Genomic DNA, 21562 nt, shown 5'->3' on the forward strand with positions numbered 1-21562 from the left:
TATATATATTACAGCAGACATAGACACAGCTACTAACTCATGTCGCCACCAGCCTTCCTGGAGGACTTTAAGTAAGCAATATCCCGCTGAACCACTTCTAGAGGTACCTTGTTGCGGACAATACTCCGGTCTGCAGACACAATTAAGACATGATTAAATAATCTTTATCCAATGACGGTTAAACGGAAACATTTGTAAAGGTCTAGGGGTTGAATGCATTTCTTGTAATGACGTCCTGCTTTGTACACAAATACTACTAATTAACAACTGTTAGTTCTTCAATTAGCTAAGGGTCTGAACGGAGTAAACGTATCGAACTACAAGCCCGATGTCTGGGTTGCTGACCTCAGAGCATGGTGACGGTTGATAGCAAGATGATTCAAGATTCTTTATTAATTTGTCAGCCTCTAATGGGTATTGAGATATTAAGTAAATAAATATCTCTATATATACATACTTACATTTATATCTTTATATACAATATCTCTCTGCCCACATACGTCCTCGTGCTTTATAGACAACAAACTATTTTTGGTTTTGAGCATTATCTCCCTTACGAACTTTTTTGTTTTTGTTTTTTAGTAAAATGAATGTGGGACTTTGAGATTATTTTAAGACAATAGTTTAGGAGAGAGCTATAACTTGTTTGATATGGATAAGAAAAAAAAAGATTGTTGACAAAATATGTTCCTCTACTTCTCTGTCTGACCTTCGAGCGCCTGTTGGATCTCTTGTCTGATAAAAGTGGAACTGTGAAGGTCGTTTGCAGCATCCAGTTATCGGGTGTTGTGCCACCCATTGTCGACAGGTGAGCTTGTTGCAGTATTGGTAAGGATCCACACTGGAGTTATTGTTGTTGGCTGCTGAAAAAATCAAAGAGGGAAAGGTCTTGCACGAAAAACACTAACGCATTTCTTTGTTTGAAACATAAAGAAGAAAGAATTTTTCTTTTGAATATAAACGTATGAGAAAAACATTTAACTAAGAAAATAAATGAGTGAAAATAACTAAACGCGTGATGAATGCGGCAACAAGAAGTGTAGATCATGAAGGAAATTGAAAAGTTGCGTGGAAAAGTTGACGATTGTTTTTGAATAGTTCGCTAAAGTCTTAGTTACTCACACCACACTGCCTGAAGTTAAAGTCTGTGAAACCAAAAGTAAAACGTCCTGGTAAAATCCTCCCTTTCCCTGGTCCAGAAATTAAAAGTTCAGTCTTGGCAACACTTGACCGATGTCCACGAACAAAACTCTTAGGGGAACCTCTCACACGTTCCGTTTCTTAATAGGGGTAAGTGCTGACTTGGCAGACACCTAGCCGACGACCACGAATATATTCTCTAGGATCAACACACAAGATCCAAAGCGAACAGTCCACACACTCCGTCCGCCTCTCATCACTTCTCCCAGCCATCTCGGTGGTTTCGCTGGGATTCAACACTCCCAGTGGGTCCCTCAGTAGTTCCTTGACTGGGCAAGTAACTAGTTTACTTATTACCGGTACCTGTATCCACACGTACAGCAAGACCTGTCTTTCCTATCTCTCGTCTCTCGTCGTCTGCTGTCTTCCAAATAATTTTCACTCTCCAATCTAAAATTACGTCATAATATGACGTCGGTTCTGACGCGAAACCACGACGCAGCTAACACACTCATATACTGTTAAGGGCAATAATCTCTGACTAACAACAGAAAGGGGCAACAACCCTAACAATCACGTGACGACAACATACAACATTGTGAGTGCAATCATGCATCTGATGCAGTGTAAGCGCCACATGAGGCTAATTTTAAATAGTTGATTTAAACATTGTTTCTAGTTTCTATGTTACATGCTACATTTTGAACATGTCTTACTTCTTATAGGTTTTTACTTGATATTTATTAGTACTCACACCTCCAGTTTAATTTTTTCCAAAAACAACAGAAGACAGTTGCTATGTCATTTTTATTCTGGAAATATACTTCAGTGAGTCACAAATAAGGCCAAACCGAAAAAATGTAGATAGAATGGATAGAAAAATAGATAACTGTTGTCACAGAATGTCTCATGTAAAAGTTCTAGGTGGCGCAACGTCCAGCATCTCTTGTCATTGCCGATAATTACACATTATTACGAGAGAAAAAACGCAAATTCATAATTAAATATTTTTAAAGTTTGAGGTTTCCAAAATAGAAACGCTTTTAAAAGGTTTGAATTATTACAAATATTTGTTTATTATTTGTACAAATTTACCACTTGCCTTTTGTTTCATCAAAGAAGAAGACAGCAAACATGACAACAAGAATGATGAGGTACTTTTCTCTTGATGTCTGACTTCTTTTTATCTTGATCCTGCAAAACAAGATAGAAATAATATCTAAAAACCTAAATTTCGGTCTATAAGCCACGATTTCTTCCCCAGCTTTAACCCCAGTTTTTAATTAATTTTTTGTCGAGTTTCATGTTAAAGTGTTAGCAGTTAGCCTTTTACAGTGTCAACTGTTCATATTTTTGAATCAAAGCCGCATACAATTCAAACATTGAGATCAGATTGCTGAAGCACATACAGAAACATTAGCAATGCATTGTCAAGACCATAATTACACAAAAATCAAAGTAAATTGATGGACATTAAATTATTGTCATTATTCTTAACGACACTGCAATTGTACTGTGTGTATGCAAATACAGCAATCTGGACAAGAGCAGAGAGGTGTATTTTGGTTTTCCCGTGCCATTAAAGCACACACTAAAGCTAACAAAAACATTGCATTTGGACAAAAAAACATAAAAATATATTGTCAATTTTAAAAAAGTTATTACCTTATAACTTTATTTGAAAAAGCACTTATGCTACATTCTATGTTGTGATAATAATATTGTTTACTGCAATGGCGTGCTTACTCTATTAGAAGCTTCTCTAACATTTTCATTTATAATATGGGCAACATATGGGCATTAAGTAACTTTAGCTTAGAGAGTTCTAAGCATAATTACAGAGACTGTTAAACATAGTTGGACACTGTGCAACTTTAAATTACTCAAAGACTGAATGATTTATTTATGGACTGTACATTAATCGTGGTAAGCCGATTAATTAAAGTTTCTTGTTATTAAAAAAGAAGACTAACTTACATGGTTTCTCCCAGGTGCACCTTGGCCAGGTTAAAGGCTTCTACTTTGTTACTCATGGAGCCATCGACTGACATCAAATAGTCAGCAGGTGCACTTTCGAGAAGACCCAAGGTGTGTTTTTGTGAAAGGATCGAGCTGACACTGGTTTTATAAGTCAACCTCTCTATTTAGTTTTTGTTAGGTGTGGGGTACTAATTATTGCCTTCTGGTTACATCCCAAGCAGTTTCTTTCCAATTATTTACTATTGTAGGTGCTTTATTTTCAACTAGCCTTTATTAAATTATAATGTTATCTGTGTGTTTTATATTTAAGAATTTATCTTATAACTGTGTGCAGAACTGCTGTGGCACGTAGTTTGTTTATGCGTGCGTTGTTTGTTATTGTGTGTGTCCGTGTGCACACGCGCTCATATACTAAAACAAAAGTCTTTTGTGCACAAAATGATAAAGCAGGGCTGGTGAGAAATACAAAGTCCTGTTGTAAAGGTTGAAACATTGAGCAGCCAAAGGAGATAAAACACCAGGAGAGAAATTTGAGAGATATTTCTTAGCAACGTTTACAGTCATCTGACAGTTAGTTCCCAGGCTACGTCAGCTCTCGAGGGCCTGTCTTCTGTCCAAATGACTGGGTACGAATCTTTGCTAAAAATCTGCTTCGAAATCCGAGCCCTCCAATCACCTGTTTGCGAGATTCATTTCTTTAAACGTCAAGGGTTTGACACTGACGACAGGTAAGACAATGAATACACGTAACTGAATTCACTCCTAACTTATCCCTTGTAGCAGGTAGGCTAATGGCGAGAAACCTCAAGCTCAGATTAGGTTTATTGTGTGAGGGAAATGTGGTCAGCCTTCCAAAGAACTGGAATTCAAAGTACTGAAGTTGTGGTGTGTAAAATGCATTCAGATATAGGACTGTTTCAGATAGTGTGTGCTTAATAAATGTTGCATCCCCAATTGAAATGAGTAACTATGTGAGACATTTAACTTACACAATTGTGGTTGGAAACATGACATAAATACTCTCTATGAAACATATTAAGTAACATTATGAAAACTTTGGATTAGTAAATAATTGTTTTTAGTTTGGATTTAGCTTATTAGGAGAAAATTACATGTTGTTAATCTTGTTTACACCATCCCCCCACCCGTACTTACAAACACAATTGCAATTATGAATTTTTTTCGGGAAATTCTTGTCTGTCGACAGTAACATTAGAACATCAAATTACATATAGCATCGACATGTGCTACAAACGATCCAAATGTCTACATTACTATTCTAGCTCTTCTTTGCTGTCATTTACACTGGAAAATGGTCACTCTCACAAGTATTAAAAGCTGCATGAATTCATATTCACGAAAACAGGACAAAAACATTAATTAAAAGCATGCACTAAGACGAGCAGAACGGAAAAGTGTAAATATATATATATATCACAAAAAACTAAAGTTGTCTTAGAGCAACTTTCTCAACACTTCTACAAAAACTTTCCAAGCAAGCTTCCATCAACAATTATACTTACAATTCTACTTATTTTTCCTTTAGTAAGAATTTGGTCAAAACAAACCCTGATTTTCCTAAAATGAGCAATAATTTTTTTCGTTCACTCTACATTCGAGTCATTACACCATGCAACAAAGTAATCCAGTTTTCAGCATCTTGGACAGTCTTCGTTCTTGCGTTTACATTCAAACGCGAACAAATAAAACAAACAAAATTTAAGAAAAAAAAACTAAAATATTACTTACACCTTTGGCCACCTGATTAACACACATGGTGTCAAAGAAAAAGGCATTTTTGAGCAGACCCGCTGCCTTATAAGTATACACCTTGTGAAGTTTTTCGTCTCATCTCTTCATTTGCAGTCTTTTTAATACCTCCACTGCACACTGCCCTATTATCTTCTAGACGATTATCACTCACCCCACTCATCGTGGGCGCTCTTTGTAAAATCGTGACAGTCGAAAGGACAGTAGAATGTATTGTTTGTCTGCCATTTTATTTTTCTCTGAGGTTTTATTAGAACTACTACCTACCTTGACTTAATACTTGCTATTCAATGGTTATTTCCTTACATAGTTTCTCCATACTTTGCTCTTGAAAATTCTCATCTCACCATCAAATAATTCAGTAGTATTGGACGACGGATCAAGAAATCTATTTCAATTTAGAAGTATCTAGTTAAAAATTAACTTTCTTCATTTCGTTAAGTAGTATCGCCACAGTGTGTTAATACTTTGCAACGTGTACAATGCCAGGCACTGCTGTCCTCCCAGAGACACTCGCACACATATTTAAACTCATAAACACAAACTAAACCGACAGCTTTTTATTTGCTCGTTCTTTGAAAATACATTAAAGGATAATATTGGATACTTGTAGCAGACTGTACTCTAAGGTACACAGCAATGTCAACGATCACTGTTTTGGTGTAAGCCGACACCGGGTCGGTAATATTTCGGGAGGGCTTTACTCTCCGTGCCCTGGTTAAAATCACCAATTCTAAGAAAATCTGATGAAGTAGATGCAGGAATTAGATTAATATTATATATATACATAGCATGTGTATGTGTGGAATCACGATGCATGCAACAGAAGCGCTCGTTGAGGGTGCGGCACCATCAGTCAGGCTCTAAGCACTAAACAAAAAAGAAAACACACAGCTGGCCTTTAAAGCAGAGTTTATTCTGATTCTTGTTTGTGTGGCTGTTAATGTTGAAATGAATGTCACTAGCATAAAGGCAATCTACAGACTTACTGAGCAAAGAAACTACTTCATGACTTCAATGTTCGACTTTTGCTTTACTATCTAATAATAATAATAACAACAGCAAAGCATAAACAAATTTATTGGTATCTAATAAACTATTACAGAAGTTGGCTTATTAACTGTAAAACGACTTTATTGAATATGAGAGATCGGGTATACAAGCGATTTAATACTCTACACATGCTGTTTACTGTTTAAAAAACCCAATGTAACAAACAAGAAACATTGAAACAGCGGCGTAGAGAATTTGTAGCTCTCATGCGAGCATAGAAACACTGTTCTTGCAATGTATGTGGTAAAACTATTCTTTAACAATTAATACAAATATTTAATAATAAAAGTGGCTAAATTTGAATTATTTTGGCTATCATCTTAATATTTTTTCCAAGAAGCTTTAGCGATTCAGCTACAAACGAATATTTACACCACTACCATCCCAAACAACTGTTTCTAGACATGAAACTACCTGGTTATACATAGAGGCCGATGAATTATAGGTTTTGGTAATATTTAACCAACAAACGACGATGTAATATCAATCGTGATTTCTATACTGCAACCAAAATGTGAAGAGAAACTTGATACGACGTGTTCCACTTCCGTAAGTGAATGCAAACTGGTTCTACCAGACCTCGCACTTGGCCTTGGGATTCATGGGTTTTCCCTCAGGACAGTTGAAGACTCGACCGAAATCCTTGTTGTTCTGAATCATTCCTATCACCCTGAAATAGAAAATATTATATTAAGGCACGCATGAGAAACCAAATGATGAAAATGAAGACAGGTAGACAGATAGACCAATGTGGGATTGGAGAGACAGAGGATGGATGGACGAACAAAAAGACAACAGTGGGAACTCAGTCCTCCCTTTTTTGTTCATTATTTTTATTTGTTACTGGCTATATCATCTAGTCCAGACAAAAATAAGACACCTTAGACAGTAGCTGTCGTTAAAGTAACACTCAATTTATCTATGTGTCAAAAAATCCTGATGGAAGTGGAAAGGTCCTTTGATATTACCATGACGAACACCTGGGTGTAGACTGAACGGGACGGCGATATCTGGATGGTCAGCTGTCCGCCTAGGACTGTTTCTTGGCTCGTATTATTTACACGCTAACCCAACAACTTACTGGGCATAATGATAACCCGCAGATAGCGGTTAACATTCCGTATTCATGAGCTGATGCTAGGCCCTCAAATATACTTTTACCAGTTAATGATTCAGCCAATCTCCCGTGCAGATGGGAGGTCTTTCATCAGATCTCTCGGACTGACAACAATGTAAAACGAAAAAGACTTATTACCTATTATGAAAGTGAAGATTGAAGACCAAACCCTTACTGTTCAAGCACATTGTTATGACAAGCGAACGTCTGTTATCGCTAATAACATGTTTTTGATACATAGATGGTTTAATCAGTGTCAAGACAGCCGCACCAAGGAGTGAATTCAACACGATTTCATGTCCTTCTGTGACGATGATTGTTACGATCGCCATGGAAGCGACTTTCATATAAGTAAAACGATCATCGCGGCAGCTGTCACCCGTACACAGACCTCAGATACTCGTGTGCAACGGTCAGAGGCCAACAGCACACGTGACCTCAGACGTTAATGACTTATGACTGCAGCGTACAGGACGCTCGTATCCAACGGCCTTTAAAGCATAAAATCTTTGGTTATAAAAGTTCTAAGCGAATGTCATCGCACTTTTTACCTGAAGGAACCTGGACTGTGTATGTCCATCAAAAGCTCTTCACGGAGCTCCGGTCCATAGTTATCACACCAGGCCTGAAGAAATAAACTTTCTAGTAAGTAAATGCAGACATGGCTACAGGATACAGTTGGACTAGAATGACCCATCATACATGATTTGGAATGGTTACCTTATGGCTATATGTGAATGATTTTATGACTTCACTATAGTGTTCTTTAGTTACTCAACCTACTTTTACACGAGTGGTATATTCTGCCGTCAGCTTACCTGCCGTGGTCCATGGCAGAGCAGGTGTACAAAGTATGGACAGAAACAAATCCTTTAAGTACCAGAAGTAGAGGAAAATATTTGACCTTGCAATTAACATTTCCATTACCTTTTGACTGGAACTTTATAACTAATCTCTATAAATTATGAAGGGTTAGGTTTGTGTGAAGTATCACTATGTTAATGTTACATAATAAGTGAATGTATACGATGTATCTGACTTGTGCAAAGCCGATGAAGAAGAGCTGGTCCGGTGTGTACGGCAGTGAAGGGTGCTTCTTCTTCTCGGCCTCTCTCCTTGATAACACTGCGATATGCCTGAACAGATATTGGTAATGACAGACACAGGAAGGGGGCTACTTTGTCTTTGGAGCAAATCAGGTTCTTGCCCACCCGGAACAACGCACACATACTCTCACATATATTTAGAAAGTAGACAAATAACTGTATTATAACTGTATTATAAATAACTCTAAAGGGACGAGAGAGACGCAAGTCAGACTAGAGAGACACGTGGTGGCAGACAGCAAGATTAAACAGCCTGTAGTCCATGAACCCCACTTAAAGACTGACATCAGTTTGTTATATTTAAATTTCGAGGGGACGGAAGTATTTCCTGTAATAAGAAAGGTCGCAACTGGTTGCGCGGTGTGACACTCTCCTGCTAGTGTTTGAAAGCCGCATACTTCAAGAGGAGTCATAATGTAGAAGGATGTAATCGGATTTTTTGGATAGAGCAAAACATTTTTTTCTGTTTTGAGTGCAGAGAATAGATATGAATTTTCATTAGGCGTATCCCAGTTAGCTGAGAATGAGTATAGACTACCTTGAAAGCTTCCCTCAGCGCACAGTTGTCAGCAATGTTTTCATCTAAAGTCAGCAACCCGTCGACCTGCACGTGGACAAGTGAAAGCAATGCATACACAGGTTTCACTTATAACATGGTGTGTCGTAATCATGTCACAGTATTGACAAAAAAGAGTTTTAGTTCTTTTTCGTCCATTTGTCCTTTTCTCCTCTCTTTAACTTTAAACCATTTTCCTCTTCTCTCTCTCTCTTCTTGCACCTCTCTTTTTTCTTTCTTTCGTTTTTTCTTGTCTTCCTTTCATATTTTTCTCTTTTTTCTATTTTGTTTGTCAGGGTTAGCCCTAACACTTATCCTCTCATTCTTCAGTTTTCTCTCTCTTGCTTATTTGCAATCACATGAGTAAACAATCGAGTAGAAAGATGAATAGTCTTAACACATATAATCATTTCTTCTCCAGTTCAGGCCATACAAAAGACTTACGTGTAAATTCAGCTCCCTGTCTACAAACTTATTGTACTGATCAACCAGACACTGACTCCGGTCTTTGAAATTCCTCAGGTCCTTTTGTCGCCACCACTGGCGCAGGTTACCTTTCTCATCATAGCCGCCACCTGAGGGAGCAAAGGTAAACAGCTATAGCAGATAATATATACAATTGCATATAAAATCAGTTCTCTAGCATCGAATAAATTAATAAAATTTAAAACAAACATTTAGCGCACAAAAATGCAGTGATGAAAGTGTTAACTTACAAAATAAGAAACCTAAACTTTTCTTGACGATGACTTTTACAGCTTTTTAAAAAGTTTTCTCACATATAAAAGGGAAACCCTGGTATGAGGTATTACCTTTACCGTTGAAGGCATGAGTGATCTCGTGTGCGATGATCATGCCTAGGTTACCATACAGCACAGAACTGCAATAGTTTGATCTCAATTAAATTAATAAAGACATTTATACCATGTTGATAAAGTCCGTGGGTGTGTTTACTAACTCTTTCTGTTCACAGAAAAGTAAGTAAAATCTTCTTTACATTCCACGCCCTCACCCAGAACTAGAAGTCTCAACAATGTTGTCCACATTAAAGGCAAATTTAAAGAGTCACCATAGCCTTGAGGTTTGACACTGTCTGTTATGTGAAGGGATGTAACTCTATTCCGGTGTAATCATCCTTGCTAAATAATGTCCCTTTTTTACATGGATTTGTAATAAAAATTATTAAACATTAAGGACACGGATGGGAGACCTGGCCTTATTAGGTCTTGAAGATTGTCTCGATATTGAGGAGTGATCTTTAATGTTTCACCATGACCAGGGGACAGCGTGTGGTACGCGAGGCCCAACCCACTGTTCCGCTGCATTTACCTCCCTTGCTATCCATTCCTGCCTGGTGGTCACGGGTGTCAATACACAGGGTAGTTATCATTATAATGCAGTTTTATTCAACGTGTTTGTTACCACACAATGAAGGAAAAAAAAACTCTGCTTACTCTGTAACGTTTTCGGCTCTGAGTGGATGGGTGAGAATTCCCGCCGGGAATACTGCAATGATGTAAAAAAAAACAAACCACAATCAATAAATAGTTCCTACTTAACAACCCCTATTTTACTGAAGGTATAAGACGGAGCTAGACGTTTTCTTTGCAACTATAATGCCTAATACATTTGAAAGAAAATTCTTTTGCTAGTTAAGTGTCCATTTCTTTATTTCCTTAAATGATTTCAACCAAAAGACTCCTAATTAGATATGGCTACGCTTTTCAGGTATAAGAATGGAACAACCACCACCATCATCATCATCATCATCATCATCATCGTCGTCGTCGTCGTCGTCGTCATCAAAAGACTACAAGTAAACCGACAGTTCGTACAATTAACTCAAGAGTCAGCAAACAGATAACACTATGATAAAACATACTAAGTGCATAGATAACGAACTGTGTAGTGGGAGGAACACTACTTGATTACGACATTTCGTAAAGAGACGGACTTTGAGAGTTGTAAGACTTGGAAGACACGGTGTGTCTTATCGGAAGATAAGTCCAAATAGTGGGGCCCGAGAAGCAAGAAAAGGGAATTTGCTAAATTTCTGCCATCTTATTTGCGGCACGGAGAGGAGGGCCACACAAGTAGTCCGATGAGACCGGACTCGGGTGGTACAGTGTCAGCAGCTGAGAGAGAGAGGTGCAAATTGTTTAATGGCACAAACCCACCGAATCCCAAAGGCCGTCACTATATATTGAATACATAAAAAAAAAAAAAAAAAAAAAAAGGAAAAGAATATAACGACACAGCTAACGGCGATGTGGTGGCAAAACAATGTGTTTCTTGTTAATTAATATTTACTAATGTTGCTAGAGTTGGAGCAGCAAGCTGTATGTAGAGGATATCACGGGCCGCCACTCGGTTTTATTGACATTAGGGGTGGAGGGGCCGCCGATTCTTTCTCTGCCCAGGGCCACGACCCTACTGGCAGCCAATGAAGGTAGTGAGCAAGGTGTTTAGGACGGTTAGCTTTTCTCCTACGAAATACGAGAGGCATTATTCTGAGCCCTTTAGTGTTTGTTGTTTACGCGATGGGGAAAAAACAACAAAAAGACAGTTGCAGTGATCCAACTGAGACGACACGATGTGTATGTGAGCGCGTACTTGCAACAACATTCAGAAACAACCTGGTCTCGGTGTCTCACCTATTTCGTTGATATTTGGAGTGTAGTAAGCATTAACAGAATATATTTGCTGCTCCCATCTGAAATTAAAGAAGTGAGCATTGAAATCAATGTTCACTAAATGTTAAATGTGGCACCATCTCTACCAACATTTGTGCCTTTAAATTGATTCATATATTACCCAATAAATGACAAACTTAAAAAAATTATAACTTTTTTTTACTGCAACATGTTTGTGCTGTTTTGCATACCACGTATAATACTTACTTAGTTTTGTCCACTTTCCTTCGTAGAACCTTAAGGTCTAAGAGGTTTCTTTGATGCCCGATATCAAGGTTACTTCCAAAGAAGTCTTTTTCGTCCACAGAGAACTGCAAAACAAAGCACGGGAAAAAGACAAAGCTAGGAAGACATTAAAGAAATGAATGAATAAAAAAAAAGAAATGAACAAATGATTGAGTACAAGAGCAATGTGTCATTTAAAATAAATGAACAACAGAATTTACTGATCGTAAAATATAGACTTAGAGCTTCCCGAATGTTAATCGAGTAACAGTGGAAAAAAATTCTCTAAACACACTTGTAGAAATGGAAACTAATCTAATTATCAGTTTTATATGTGTGCGTGTGCGCATGCCTGTCAGCGGCTGAGTATATGAACGAGTGAAGGAGAAGGTTACCATGTCACTTTTGGCATTGAGAGCCTTGTCATCAAGGACAAACTCCGGATACCCGATCTTGCGACCCATGGAGTTCAACTGTGAAAATAAGTAACAATGACTTACATAATACTACAGATCCTGGGATATAGAGCAATTGAAGACGATACAGACTGATTAATTTGTCGATGAGCAAGCAAGCATGTGGTTGGTAGAACGTTGTTATGCTGGGAATAAAGTTTGTCTTAAGGGCTAGGAAATCTCTCTGTATAATACGATTTCGTTAAAGCTTCTGCCTAATTTTTTTTTAAATTTAATAGAAAAACAATAAATGATTTATTAGTTACTAAATTGTTACTGCTATCTTTGAGTTACTTGGATCGCTAAATACTGAAACACAATGTCAGGAGGAAACCTCGATGCTAGTCAGCATAGGTCCTCACCTTTTTGAGTGCTATTGCCTTCGTAGCTTGTGACAACCAGCGGTTATCTTTCAGCATCTTCTTGAAAGCCGTCATGAGACTTTCGATAATACTTTCTACCTGTAGAACATGTAATCTCTTACATTAGGGTGAAGCACCAGTATCTTATTTACAACACAATACAAATACACTTATAAAATCACCCAGCGATGATGACGAAATAGAAGAATTCAATACTGCGCAATCAAGTATCTATTCTTTTAAACCTCATTGAAAATTTATTCTCAGTTATTCTTCAACTGTGTTCCCCCCAAAACTCCTTTTTAAGAAACTCTAATAAGGTTTTCTCTTTAGAAATTATGTTTACAGATAGGTTACAGCCTTTGATATCGTCCAAGTGATCTCATATATCATACACCTTTACTTCACACATTTACTTTACAACAGAGAAAGTAAGTGAGGTTACATACCTTTCGTTTATCTTGTGGCGAGAACATTTTGTCCACGTACATTCTGCCCAAAGCGAAAGAGAAACTGTCTTGAACGCAAGTGAAACAGGTGCTCTGACGATCTGAGGGTCCGTAGAATAGCTGAGGATAAAACAAAGAAGTAAAAAGGATTAGACGATTGACAACATGGAATAGAAAAGCCAGTTGGTTAGACGCCGAGCTCGAAGACGTTCAGACCAAACGTAGTTAACCCTGATGTACCTTTTCAATAAATCACTTTTAGTAACCAGGTTTGATTGATTCAGTTCTTTAATGCTCTTAAAGAGGTGAATCAGCATTAAGTTCTCACATCCCACCTGTCTTTGGTGAGCTTTCTAAACTTGCTCCATTTTTGATTCACTTCTTTCATCTCTAACATTAGCTGTCTTCGATTTTCTCCCTTTCTGTTACCGCTAGGTGGCCACAAAAGGGATGTTTTATGAAGAAATTATCTCCCCCTAAAACATAACCAACTAATCTCCTTAATTCGACCACAATCATAGTCAATTTGACCACTGGCCCTTAATATATTCGACCACCATGTACAGAAGTTATTCAGAAAAGATAAGATACAATTTTCTAGAATACATATTAGGTGTTGTTGTTGTTGTTGTTGTTGTTGTTGTTGTTGTTTTTCTTTTTTTTCTTCTTCTCACACCCGTCAGCCAAGCAGGATATCGAATAGCCTTACCTCTCGGAAGTCTGGGGCAAGGAACTGGGAAAGGAAGATCACGTGACGCCACATGCCGTAGTTCAGCAAAGTCCTATCAGACAGACACGACGGAAAAATAAGTCTTGCATGACAAAGAGTTGATAGAAAATGCTTCAGAATATCCGAAAAAATATATTGTAAACGTTCATAAGCTGAATATGAAAACCTATCTGGCTTACAGAATTAAATTGCAGCCTCAAAAGCAATTAGAAAAATATTTAGCATTCATATAAATAGATATATGTTTCAAAATCTACTTGTTCTAGTGTTATCTTGTTTGGTACCGTTTCAAATTCTATGTTCAGTAAGTACATTCCATAATGCATGTTTAAAACGAATAATTATAGCAAGCAAGAGATGTATATATTGCCGAATCGAACGGCAACCTTTATATAGTGATCACACTCGTGAAGGATCCTGTTTTCAACGCGGAAGGAGAGAGGAGGGTAGGATTGGAGTTTATGGCGAGCCAGCAACTAAAGGCAAAGCAGAGCCACGTACAGCGCTTGAGACAAATTCAAGACATGTACAATATACGAAGGAACGGCAGAAGGAACAGTACAGATAAAACAAGAAGACGCGAAAGAATAATTTAACAGTGATAATTGAGAATGAGCCATGTGCAGAGATATACTATTTCTACGACATTCTCTTCACCTACATCCCAGACAGCTCTCCGACTGTTAATCGTATCCATAACAACCTCACACGGTCACCGAATTTCTAGCTACTGTGCAGGCCAAACAGCGCAGTTCTCTTTCCTTCTGTATCGTCATCTACCCAAAATCGAATCCTCTAAACATGTTATATAAAACTTATCTATTCCACGAGCATAACTACAAACAACAGTCTATAAATGCTATTCCTTTTTCATACCCTCCCTTTTCCGTTAACTTTTCTGCAGAATTGCAACACGCTTAGTTCTTGTTACCTAAATCCTCTTTTCGTTTTCAATACTTGTCTTGTATTAATTTTCAGAACTGTTGTTCATTCTTTCGTTCATCATCATGACGTTCGTTAATAAAGGAAAAATGTTGTAAGAGAAAGTAAGGAACAGCATACCTAGTCGGCGTTTCATCGACCAGGCTGAAAAGGTTTTCATAGTAGTCTAAAGAATCAATGGCTACCACTTCGTTCATTGTGATGTTATAATCCTCTCCTGTCTTGCTGAACTGATTCCGTAACATACTCAACCAGTCAAACTGCAACAAAACTGGTGCACTTGACAGATCACAGCTATGTGTAATTTAAAAAATGCTCGAATAGACACAGACAAAAATAATCATGCAGACTAGGGACGTACGCAAACACAACGCATTGTGAACACGCACATACACACACATACACTAGCAAATAGTAATGATGACAATGGATATTCATGCATTCACTTGGTGTATTATTACGGACTTAATGCAATCTAAGGTAAACCAGATCATAAAAAGCAGTAAACTGTCTCCAGGCTACCTGTGGAAACCTGTCAGTCAAGTCCGCCACCGTCATTTGGGGTGAAGCATGAGCTCTGTCGCTTTTTACATCGAGTGGAACAATGAACTGGACATTTCAAGTGGATAGAAGTTATCATCATTAAATCATGCATTTGTGAAATTAAAGATCTTAGTTCTTCTAATGTTGGTATACTCAGGTCTTTGATATATATATATAACTTTTTATTAAAGCTATAAATTAAATAAAACAACAACCAAATGTTTAATTCGTGATAGGCTTCTTCTTGTTGTCCCTATTCACCTCCAGTGGAGCATACACGACTTTGAGCCCGCGAGGTTCTAGTCAAACCCGACAGAGCGGCAAATGCCCGCGAATGAAATTTTGACCCGTGTTTTTAAAATATTATATCCATTAACATTCAATAAAGAGAACTATATGTGATACTCCTTTTTAAAGAGCATTTTAAAAAACATTTAACTCGTGTACATTTTAAAAGTTACAGGTTTTGTTTTGTAGTAGTAAAATCAAATCACAGACTATAACTGTATGGTGCATAGAATTCAAAAATTGGAGAGTAGATCGAAAGTTTAAAAAATTAAGAAAAAAAGTATTTACACAATATATACAAAAATAAAGTACGAAACAAGCATATATTTATTAGAATATACATTAGAATTAAAAAATTATTTACTGTTTTCTTCTCATTTTCTGTTGTTTGAGTACAAATCCATATCGAATTGAGTAACCGGCAACGAACATGGCGCTGTCAACCAAAACTTCGCCTACTTTCAAACATAACAAAAATCCTGATTGGCTGACTTCTTTTCTTTTTTTTTAAATTTTTTTCTTTTTTTCTTGTTTTTTTTTCTTGTTTTATTTTTTTTATTTTTTTTAAAGCTGTTAAAGGGAAGCAATCCATAGAGGAACAAATCCTAAAGTTTCCAGTGTTCCCTCCCTTATTTATTTATTTACGCACAGTTACAAGTTTAGACTCTACTGTGGTTACAGCGGTGCATTCACCACGGATGTCCGATACGAGGACTGGGAAAGACCACGCGGTCCTCAGCAGGCCGAGGATACATAAAGTATACATTAAAGCTGTAAATTAAATAAAACAACAACAAAATGTCTAATTCGTCATAGGCTACTAGTACTCAATGTCAGTGACACATTATGTGTCATTATAGAAACACTAGATGAGTAGATTGCTATCGCGAGATCATCAGACATGAAGGTTATCATCCTCTGATCAATCATCAGATCATCATCGTCATCTGACACTTACTTGGGCTAGTTTTATCTCAAAGTCCACCACATCCTTGGCGTCTTCAGTAGCAGTAATCAGATCTGCACCCAGCTGTGAATGTGTGTACAGATACATGGATTCCAAGGTCTCTCGCGCACTCGACATTCTCTGTCCTAAATAATTGGAGGGCTCTCCCAATAGCAGCATAGCTTGAAAGAACTGAAACCAACCATGAAACCAACGCGAGAAAAATAAACTCAAGAAATGTAGTCAGTTTACTACTACTACAACTACAACTACTACTAAGTCAGAGGAGTGTTACCTGGGAGTGGTCACCCTTACATGTCCTCCCACGCCCTGCAAGCAGCCACCTACACACTCCTCAGCAAAAAGTTACAAGTTTGGGGCTCACTCAGAAATGTTTTCCCAATATTCAAAATATATATTTTCTTGTAAGGTCTGACCAACGCCACATTTGTTATCTATCATTTCCATCCTATTTATTTTTATTATTACCAGGTGAAAAATACTCCTCGCGATTGAATAAGAAGCGGTTATTTAAGATAACCAAAAGAAATATGGACACAGTTAGGAGTACCTACAGAAATACTGACCGGAGATCAGAATTTGAAGAAGACTTAGCAAGGGAGATTGATTGTCTTTTTGTTAATCTGGGGTCGTAAAGACTATCACAGGGCAAGCATAAGAAAGTGGCCTAGTGCAGAAATGTAACAATCTCGTCCAGAACATGCTCAGACATTCATGCGAGGAACAACCCAAACAGGGGGACTTCTTTGTGCCAGCGCATCCCTTTGCGATCCGAGAGGTACTTCAAGAGTCGCTCAAGTTTTCACCTTTCGAACTCCTATATAGTGGAACTGTCCATGGGCCTATGCGAATACTCAAGGAGTTATGGACAAAAGAGAAGAATCAAGAGAAAGGCACAACATTTTAGTATATCGTCGACCTACGAAATAGGATCGAAGATACGTGCAGTCTAGCGAGGGCCAGCCTGGACAAGCGGGTAAACAGGTTTGACATTTCCATAGCTGAGAGAAACCGATGAGATTCAAAGTTTACGTTCAAGAGAAAAAGCCACAATTTAAAGATAATATGCAAAAAATAAGGAAAGAGAAGGGAAAAAAAGGCGAAAACAGAAGAAAAAATAGAAGAAGCATCTGTAAATCAACATATATCACTGTATTACAGAAGCAAGTGTAAAGTTATCTATGTCACCTTATTACAGAAGCAGCTGCGAAAAAATATGTTACCTTGATAATATTCTTCTCTGAGTGCATCTGGTCCTGAATCACTGCAAACGGGATGAATACGTTGAAACCATAGTCGCCCAGATTACCGAGGTAGTCAACTATGTCCCAGAACGTCATATCCGTGTCTGTCCACTCTGGTTGAAGTGTCGGGTAGATGCTGTAGCGGTCGAGGAAGTCGACCAACGGCTGTGTTCCACGCATGCTCAAGGTGTCTAAAATTAAATAATCCATCACAATCAGTACATCGTCAACATTAATACTGGAAACATGTTCTCTCTGCTAGTGTTATCCTTCAAGAATAAAATGTGTTCAAAGGTTAAAAGCCTGCAAACCAATGTCAGTTTTACTAGTAGTTCTGCCAGCTGTGCAACCAGCAATGTATGGTAAATATTTCTAGAGAAGATGGCGTTGTTGAAGTGGAAGAAGGGAGACAAAGTAACAATAGCCAGTGTCAATCCCTACCCACGTCCATGCAGGACCGGAAGAAAGCACGAGCCTGCTGGACACCTTGTGGGGCTGTGCTGTCATCGACTTTAAGAAGATCTGCGGAGCAAAAACGAAATATTCTTAACAGTTCATGTTATACGCATTTATGTTATTTTTAGGTTTGCCAGATTAAACCGCATTCACTACATAACTAATTTCAGACTCCAAATGAGACTTTCTCGCACTCCGTCGCTGGAAAGAGAGAAATACAACAACAGTATAATCAATTGTCAAATCGTTAAAAAAAAACTTGTAGAAAAAGAAGTAAAAGCCAAAAAAAAAAACAACTTAAAAATAACAAAATCATACGGTGTCCGTAGCTATAATGTTGACAAATATTTGTTTGCGTTTTCTTTTCAAACCTTACTGATGAGAGTTTCTTGAAGAACGAATTGAGTCAAATCGGATTTGCTAAAGCCTCTGGATCCTGTGGAACTTTTGGGGATGGGATTTTCCATAACCCAGCGTCCACACGCAAACTGGTAAAAGTCCTTGCAAGGATCCACCATGGTGTTAATGCTGTTGGTGATGTTGAAATCTATTGATATTAAAAAAAAGAAGAAACACTTTTTTTTCTAATTTTACAGATTTTTTTAACCAGTGCTTAAATGTTTATGTCCAGATGAAAACACGTTATGCTTGTTTATTTTATGCTTCTGCGGCACAAGACATTCAAAAGACAATGACGAAGTGGAATAAACCGAACTTTTCTATTAATTCTGTAACAAATAATTGTGCAGACATTTTTGAGTTGATGTTGTGATATATTGGATCCTTACAAAGGGAAACAGTTGGGCGACTACTTGTTCTTGTCCAGATTTTAGTTTCATTAAGAAGATTATAACAATGTCTCGATATTCTTGTGGTCTCCTACAGACTTTAAGACGCTGAATACGTGACTAGAGTAGCAAAGCAGTCGTTTTAGAGGCAAGGGAGAGAGACAGAGAAAAAGAACACGGTTATGTCAAAACGAAGCAGCAGAAGGTTAGACTTCATAACTCTCAGTCCAAGCGACTTACTTGACTTCAAACAGTCGAAGGTTCGGCAAATACCTTGCGTACTCTTACCTGGAAAAGACAGCCGTGTTTCATTCAGACACTTCAATATCTTCAAAGTGTAAAACATTTGACAAATATTGTCGTAGGAACCTTGACTAAAATTAATATTTTTGTGTGCAAGCGCAAGCACACACACACACACACACACACAAACACACACAGTCATGTCCCCACCAGCTTTCCGAGAGGACTTTAAGTATGCAGTATCCCGCTGAACCGCTTCTCGAGGTGGCCTGTGGTGGACGATGCGCAGGTCTGCAAACACATTTTAGACACATCGGTTCAACTAAAAAAGTCATCAAAGGGTAAGCCCAGCACTTAGAAAAAATTGCTGGAAATATGGCGAAAAATATCCCTAAAACGTGCAACTAATACAAATATTTTACAGAAAAAACTTCTTTAACCCCATTTTTCCCAGACTGTCCTGTCGGAGAAAAATAAAGCACACTTTTCCCATCCAATTTCTTCCTACACTCAACTAGCACGGCCCGAGGACCAGACGTTCCCCACCGCTTCTTTAGCGCAATAGACCTGTTGGGTTTACCAGTTGAAGGAAATTTAGTTCGTTTCCCCTGCTCCTATCAAAATGTCTCTTGTAATTTACATTAATTACACATAGTTACAACAGAGAAGATGCAAGTTTCTACTTTAATTTAATTGAAAACATATTACAATCAAAGCAGGTTGGACTTATGACCAACAGTAAAAATAAACACAAGAATATGAAATTAAACAGCATGTATTAGTGTCATGTTATGATAAACAAAATATACACATCCACAAAGCTGCAGGACAAAAACAAAACAAAACAAAACAAAAACACAGGTACTAAAATTAAAGTAAGAAATTAAATATAAAAATACATCTGACTAAAAATATTATGTAAAATCAATTGATTCAAATTGTGTACAAAATTACAAGTTTTTTTTAAAAAAAAAACATCGGCTGTTAAAGGATTTAAAGTTTTAAATCTTCCACAAAATTACCACTTGCCTTTTGTTGCATCAGTTATGGGGCTAAAGGCGACGAACAGCGCAAAGAAGACAACAAGAACAAACATAATGATGAAACACTTTTCTCTTGTTCGACTTCTTCTTATCGTGATCCTGCAAAGCAAGCTAGAAATAATAACTAAATAGTCAAAACTCGAGGAAGGATTAAAAAGTTTGATTCTTCTTGGATTTTTTCTGCTCAGGATACTTAATTGTGAAATTAGCTACAAACTCATTTGAAGATTGAGTAACGTTTGCATGAAGAGTGTGAAGCATGATCTTTAGAAACTAGGGTTGGAGACTGTGTAACTTATTCACTCGATTACTCAACAACAGGACCCTTGAATGTATCTGTTTTTCTTAACCACCACTTTTGTACATATTCACTTTCTACTCTCATGTGATATCTTACTGTAAGTTTACTACTAATTATTCCTTTAGTACTTAATTACTTTGTTTAGTTTATTCTTTCCCTAAAAGACGAGGCTAAATTGAAAAAAACCCCATCTTCTTGCTTATTTTACATCTCGTAAATAAATAATTGTAATTGTGAATCATTTATTAATAAACTGTGTACTAATCGCGGTTATCACATTCATTAAAAGCTTTTCGTTATTAAAAAAGAAGAACTCACATGGTTTCTCCCTGGCGCACCTTGGCCAGGTTACAGGCTTCTAGTTTGTTACTCATGCTGCCATCGACTGACATCAAATAGTCAGAAGGTGTACTTTCGAGAAGGTCTGCGGTAAGTTTTTGTGAAAGGATCGAGCTGACACCGAAGTTCAGGTTTTATAAACCAACGTGTCTGGTTTTTTGTTTTTTTTGGTAGGTGTGGAGTACTAATTGTTATTTCTGGTAACATCCCAAGCGAGTTTTTTTTCCAAGTTACTTTCTATTGTAGGCACTTTCTTTTCAACTAACCTTTATAAAATTATAATGCTATCTGTGTTTTATGTTTGAGAATTTATCTTATGAATGTGTGTACATACATTGTGTGTGTGTGTGTCTGTGTTTATGCGTGATTGTTTGTTACTGTGTGTGTCTACGTGTGCGTGTTTTCACACGCTCACGTACTTAAACAAAAGTCTCTTGTGAAAAAAAAATGATAAAAGAGGCCTTGTGAGAAAGACAAAGTCCTGTTGTATAGTTTGGAACCTTAAGTAACCATGGGAAAGAAACATCCAGAAAGAAACCTTAGATACTTCTTAGCAACGTGTACAGCAATCTCTCAGGCCACCAGCTCCGAGGGCTTTTCTTGTGTTCAAAGGACAGTTACACTACTTGCCAAAAGTCCGTTACGAAATGTGAGCCAATAATTATCTTCACTTTGCGAGATTCGAGCCGTTAAACATCAACGGCGTCAAAACGTTGACGTCACGTGAGACAACGAGTACGAGTAATTACAGACTCACAGCTCTCCTCGTGTA

The 21562-nt window shown here is 37.5% G+C and overlaps 2 protein-coding genes across 2 annotated transcripts in view; both read right to left on the reverse strand.

Annotated features, from left to right (window-relative positions):
* The window catches only part of LOC112557898 (neprilysin-4-like), a 48390-nt gene extending 46838 nt beyond the window's left edge, over nucleotides 1-1552 (reverse strand). Inside the window, exons 1-3 of the mRNA XM_025228032.1 lie at nucleotides 1123-1552; nucleotides 710-863; nucleotides 38-130 (exon numbers count right to left, since the gene is read on the reverse strand). Of these exons, the coding sequence (XP_025083817.1) occupies nucleotides 38-41 (4 nt within the window). The 5' untranslated portion in view covers nucleotides 42-130; nucleotides 710-863; nucleotides 1123-1552. The remainder of the gene's footprint in view (nucleotides 1-37; nucleotides 131-709; nucleotides 864-1122) is intronic.
* A 4988-nt stretch (nucleotides 1553-6540) lies between these two features.
* On the reverse strand, nucleotides 6541-20882 carry LOC112557896 (neprilysin-1-like). Its single transcript, XM_025228027.1, has 23 exons — nucleotides 20770-20882; nucleotides 20137-20249; nucleotides 19318-19398; nucleotides 19105-19152; nucleotides 18453-18623; nucleotides 18062-18142; nucleotides 17600-17811; nucleotides 16368-16547; nucleotides 15101-15187; nucleotides 14699-14838; nucleotides 13616-13688; nucleotides 12907-13026; nucleotides 12458-12556; nucleotides 12036-12113; nucleotides 11623-11726; nucleotides 11377-11435; nucleotides 10177-10228; nucleotides 9535-9602; nucleotides 9167-9297; nucleotides 8705-8770; nucleotides 8100-8196; nucleotides 7612-7685; nucleotides 6541-6613 (listed from the first exon to the last, which is right to left on the reverse strand). The coding sequence occupies exons 1-22, from the start codon at nucleotides 20841-20843 to the stop codon at nucleotides 7675-7677; spliced, it is 2145 nt and encodes a 714-aa protein (XP_025083812.1). The 5' UTR covers nucleotides 20844-20882; the 3' UTR covers nucleotides 6541-6613; nucleotides 7612-7674.
* Between the last annotated feature and the right edge of the window lie 680 nt (nucleotides 20883-21562).

The sequence above is a fragment of the Pomacea canaliculata genome, linkage group LG2 (genome assembly GCF_003073045.1).
Source record: "Pomacea canaliculata isolate SZHN2017 linkage group LG2, ASM307304v1, whole genome shotgun sequence".
Classification (NCBI taxonomy): Eukaryota; Metazoa; Mollusca; class Gastropoda; order Architaenioglossa; family Ampullariidae; genus Pomacea; species Pomacea canaliculata.

Coding starts and splice junctions, on each gene's coding strand:
- LOC112557896 (XM_025228027.1), bottom strand. CDS start 20,843: ATGTCAGTCGATGGCAGCATGAGTAACAAACTAGAAGCCTGTAACCTG. Junction 15,188..16,367: donor TTGAGATAAAACTAGCCCAA/GTAAGTGTCAGA, acceptor TGAAATGTCCAG/TTCATTGTTCCACTCGATGT. Junction 11,727..12,035: donor TCAATGCCAAAAGTGACATG/GTAACCTTCTCC, acceptor TTTGTTTTGCAG/TTCTCTGTGGACGAAAAAGA.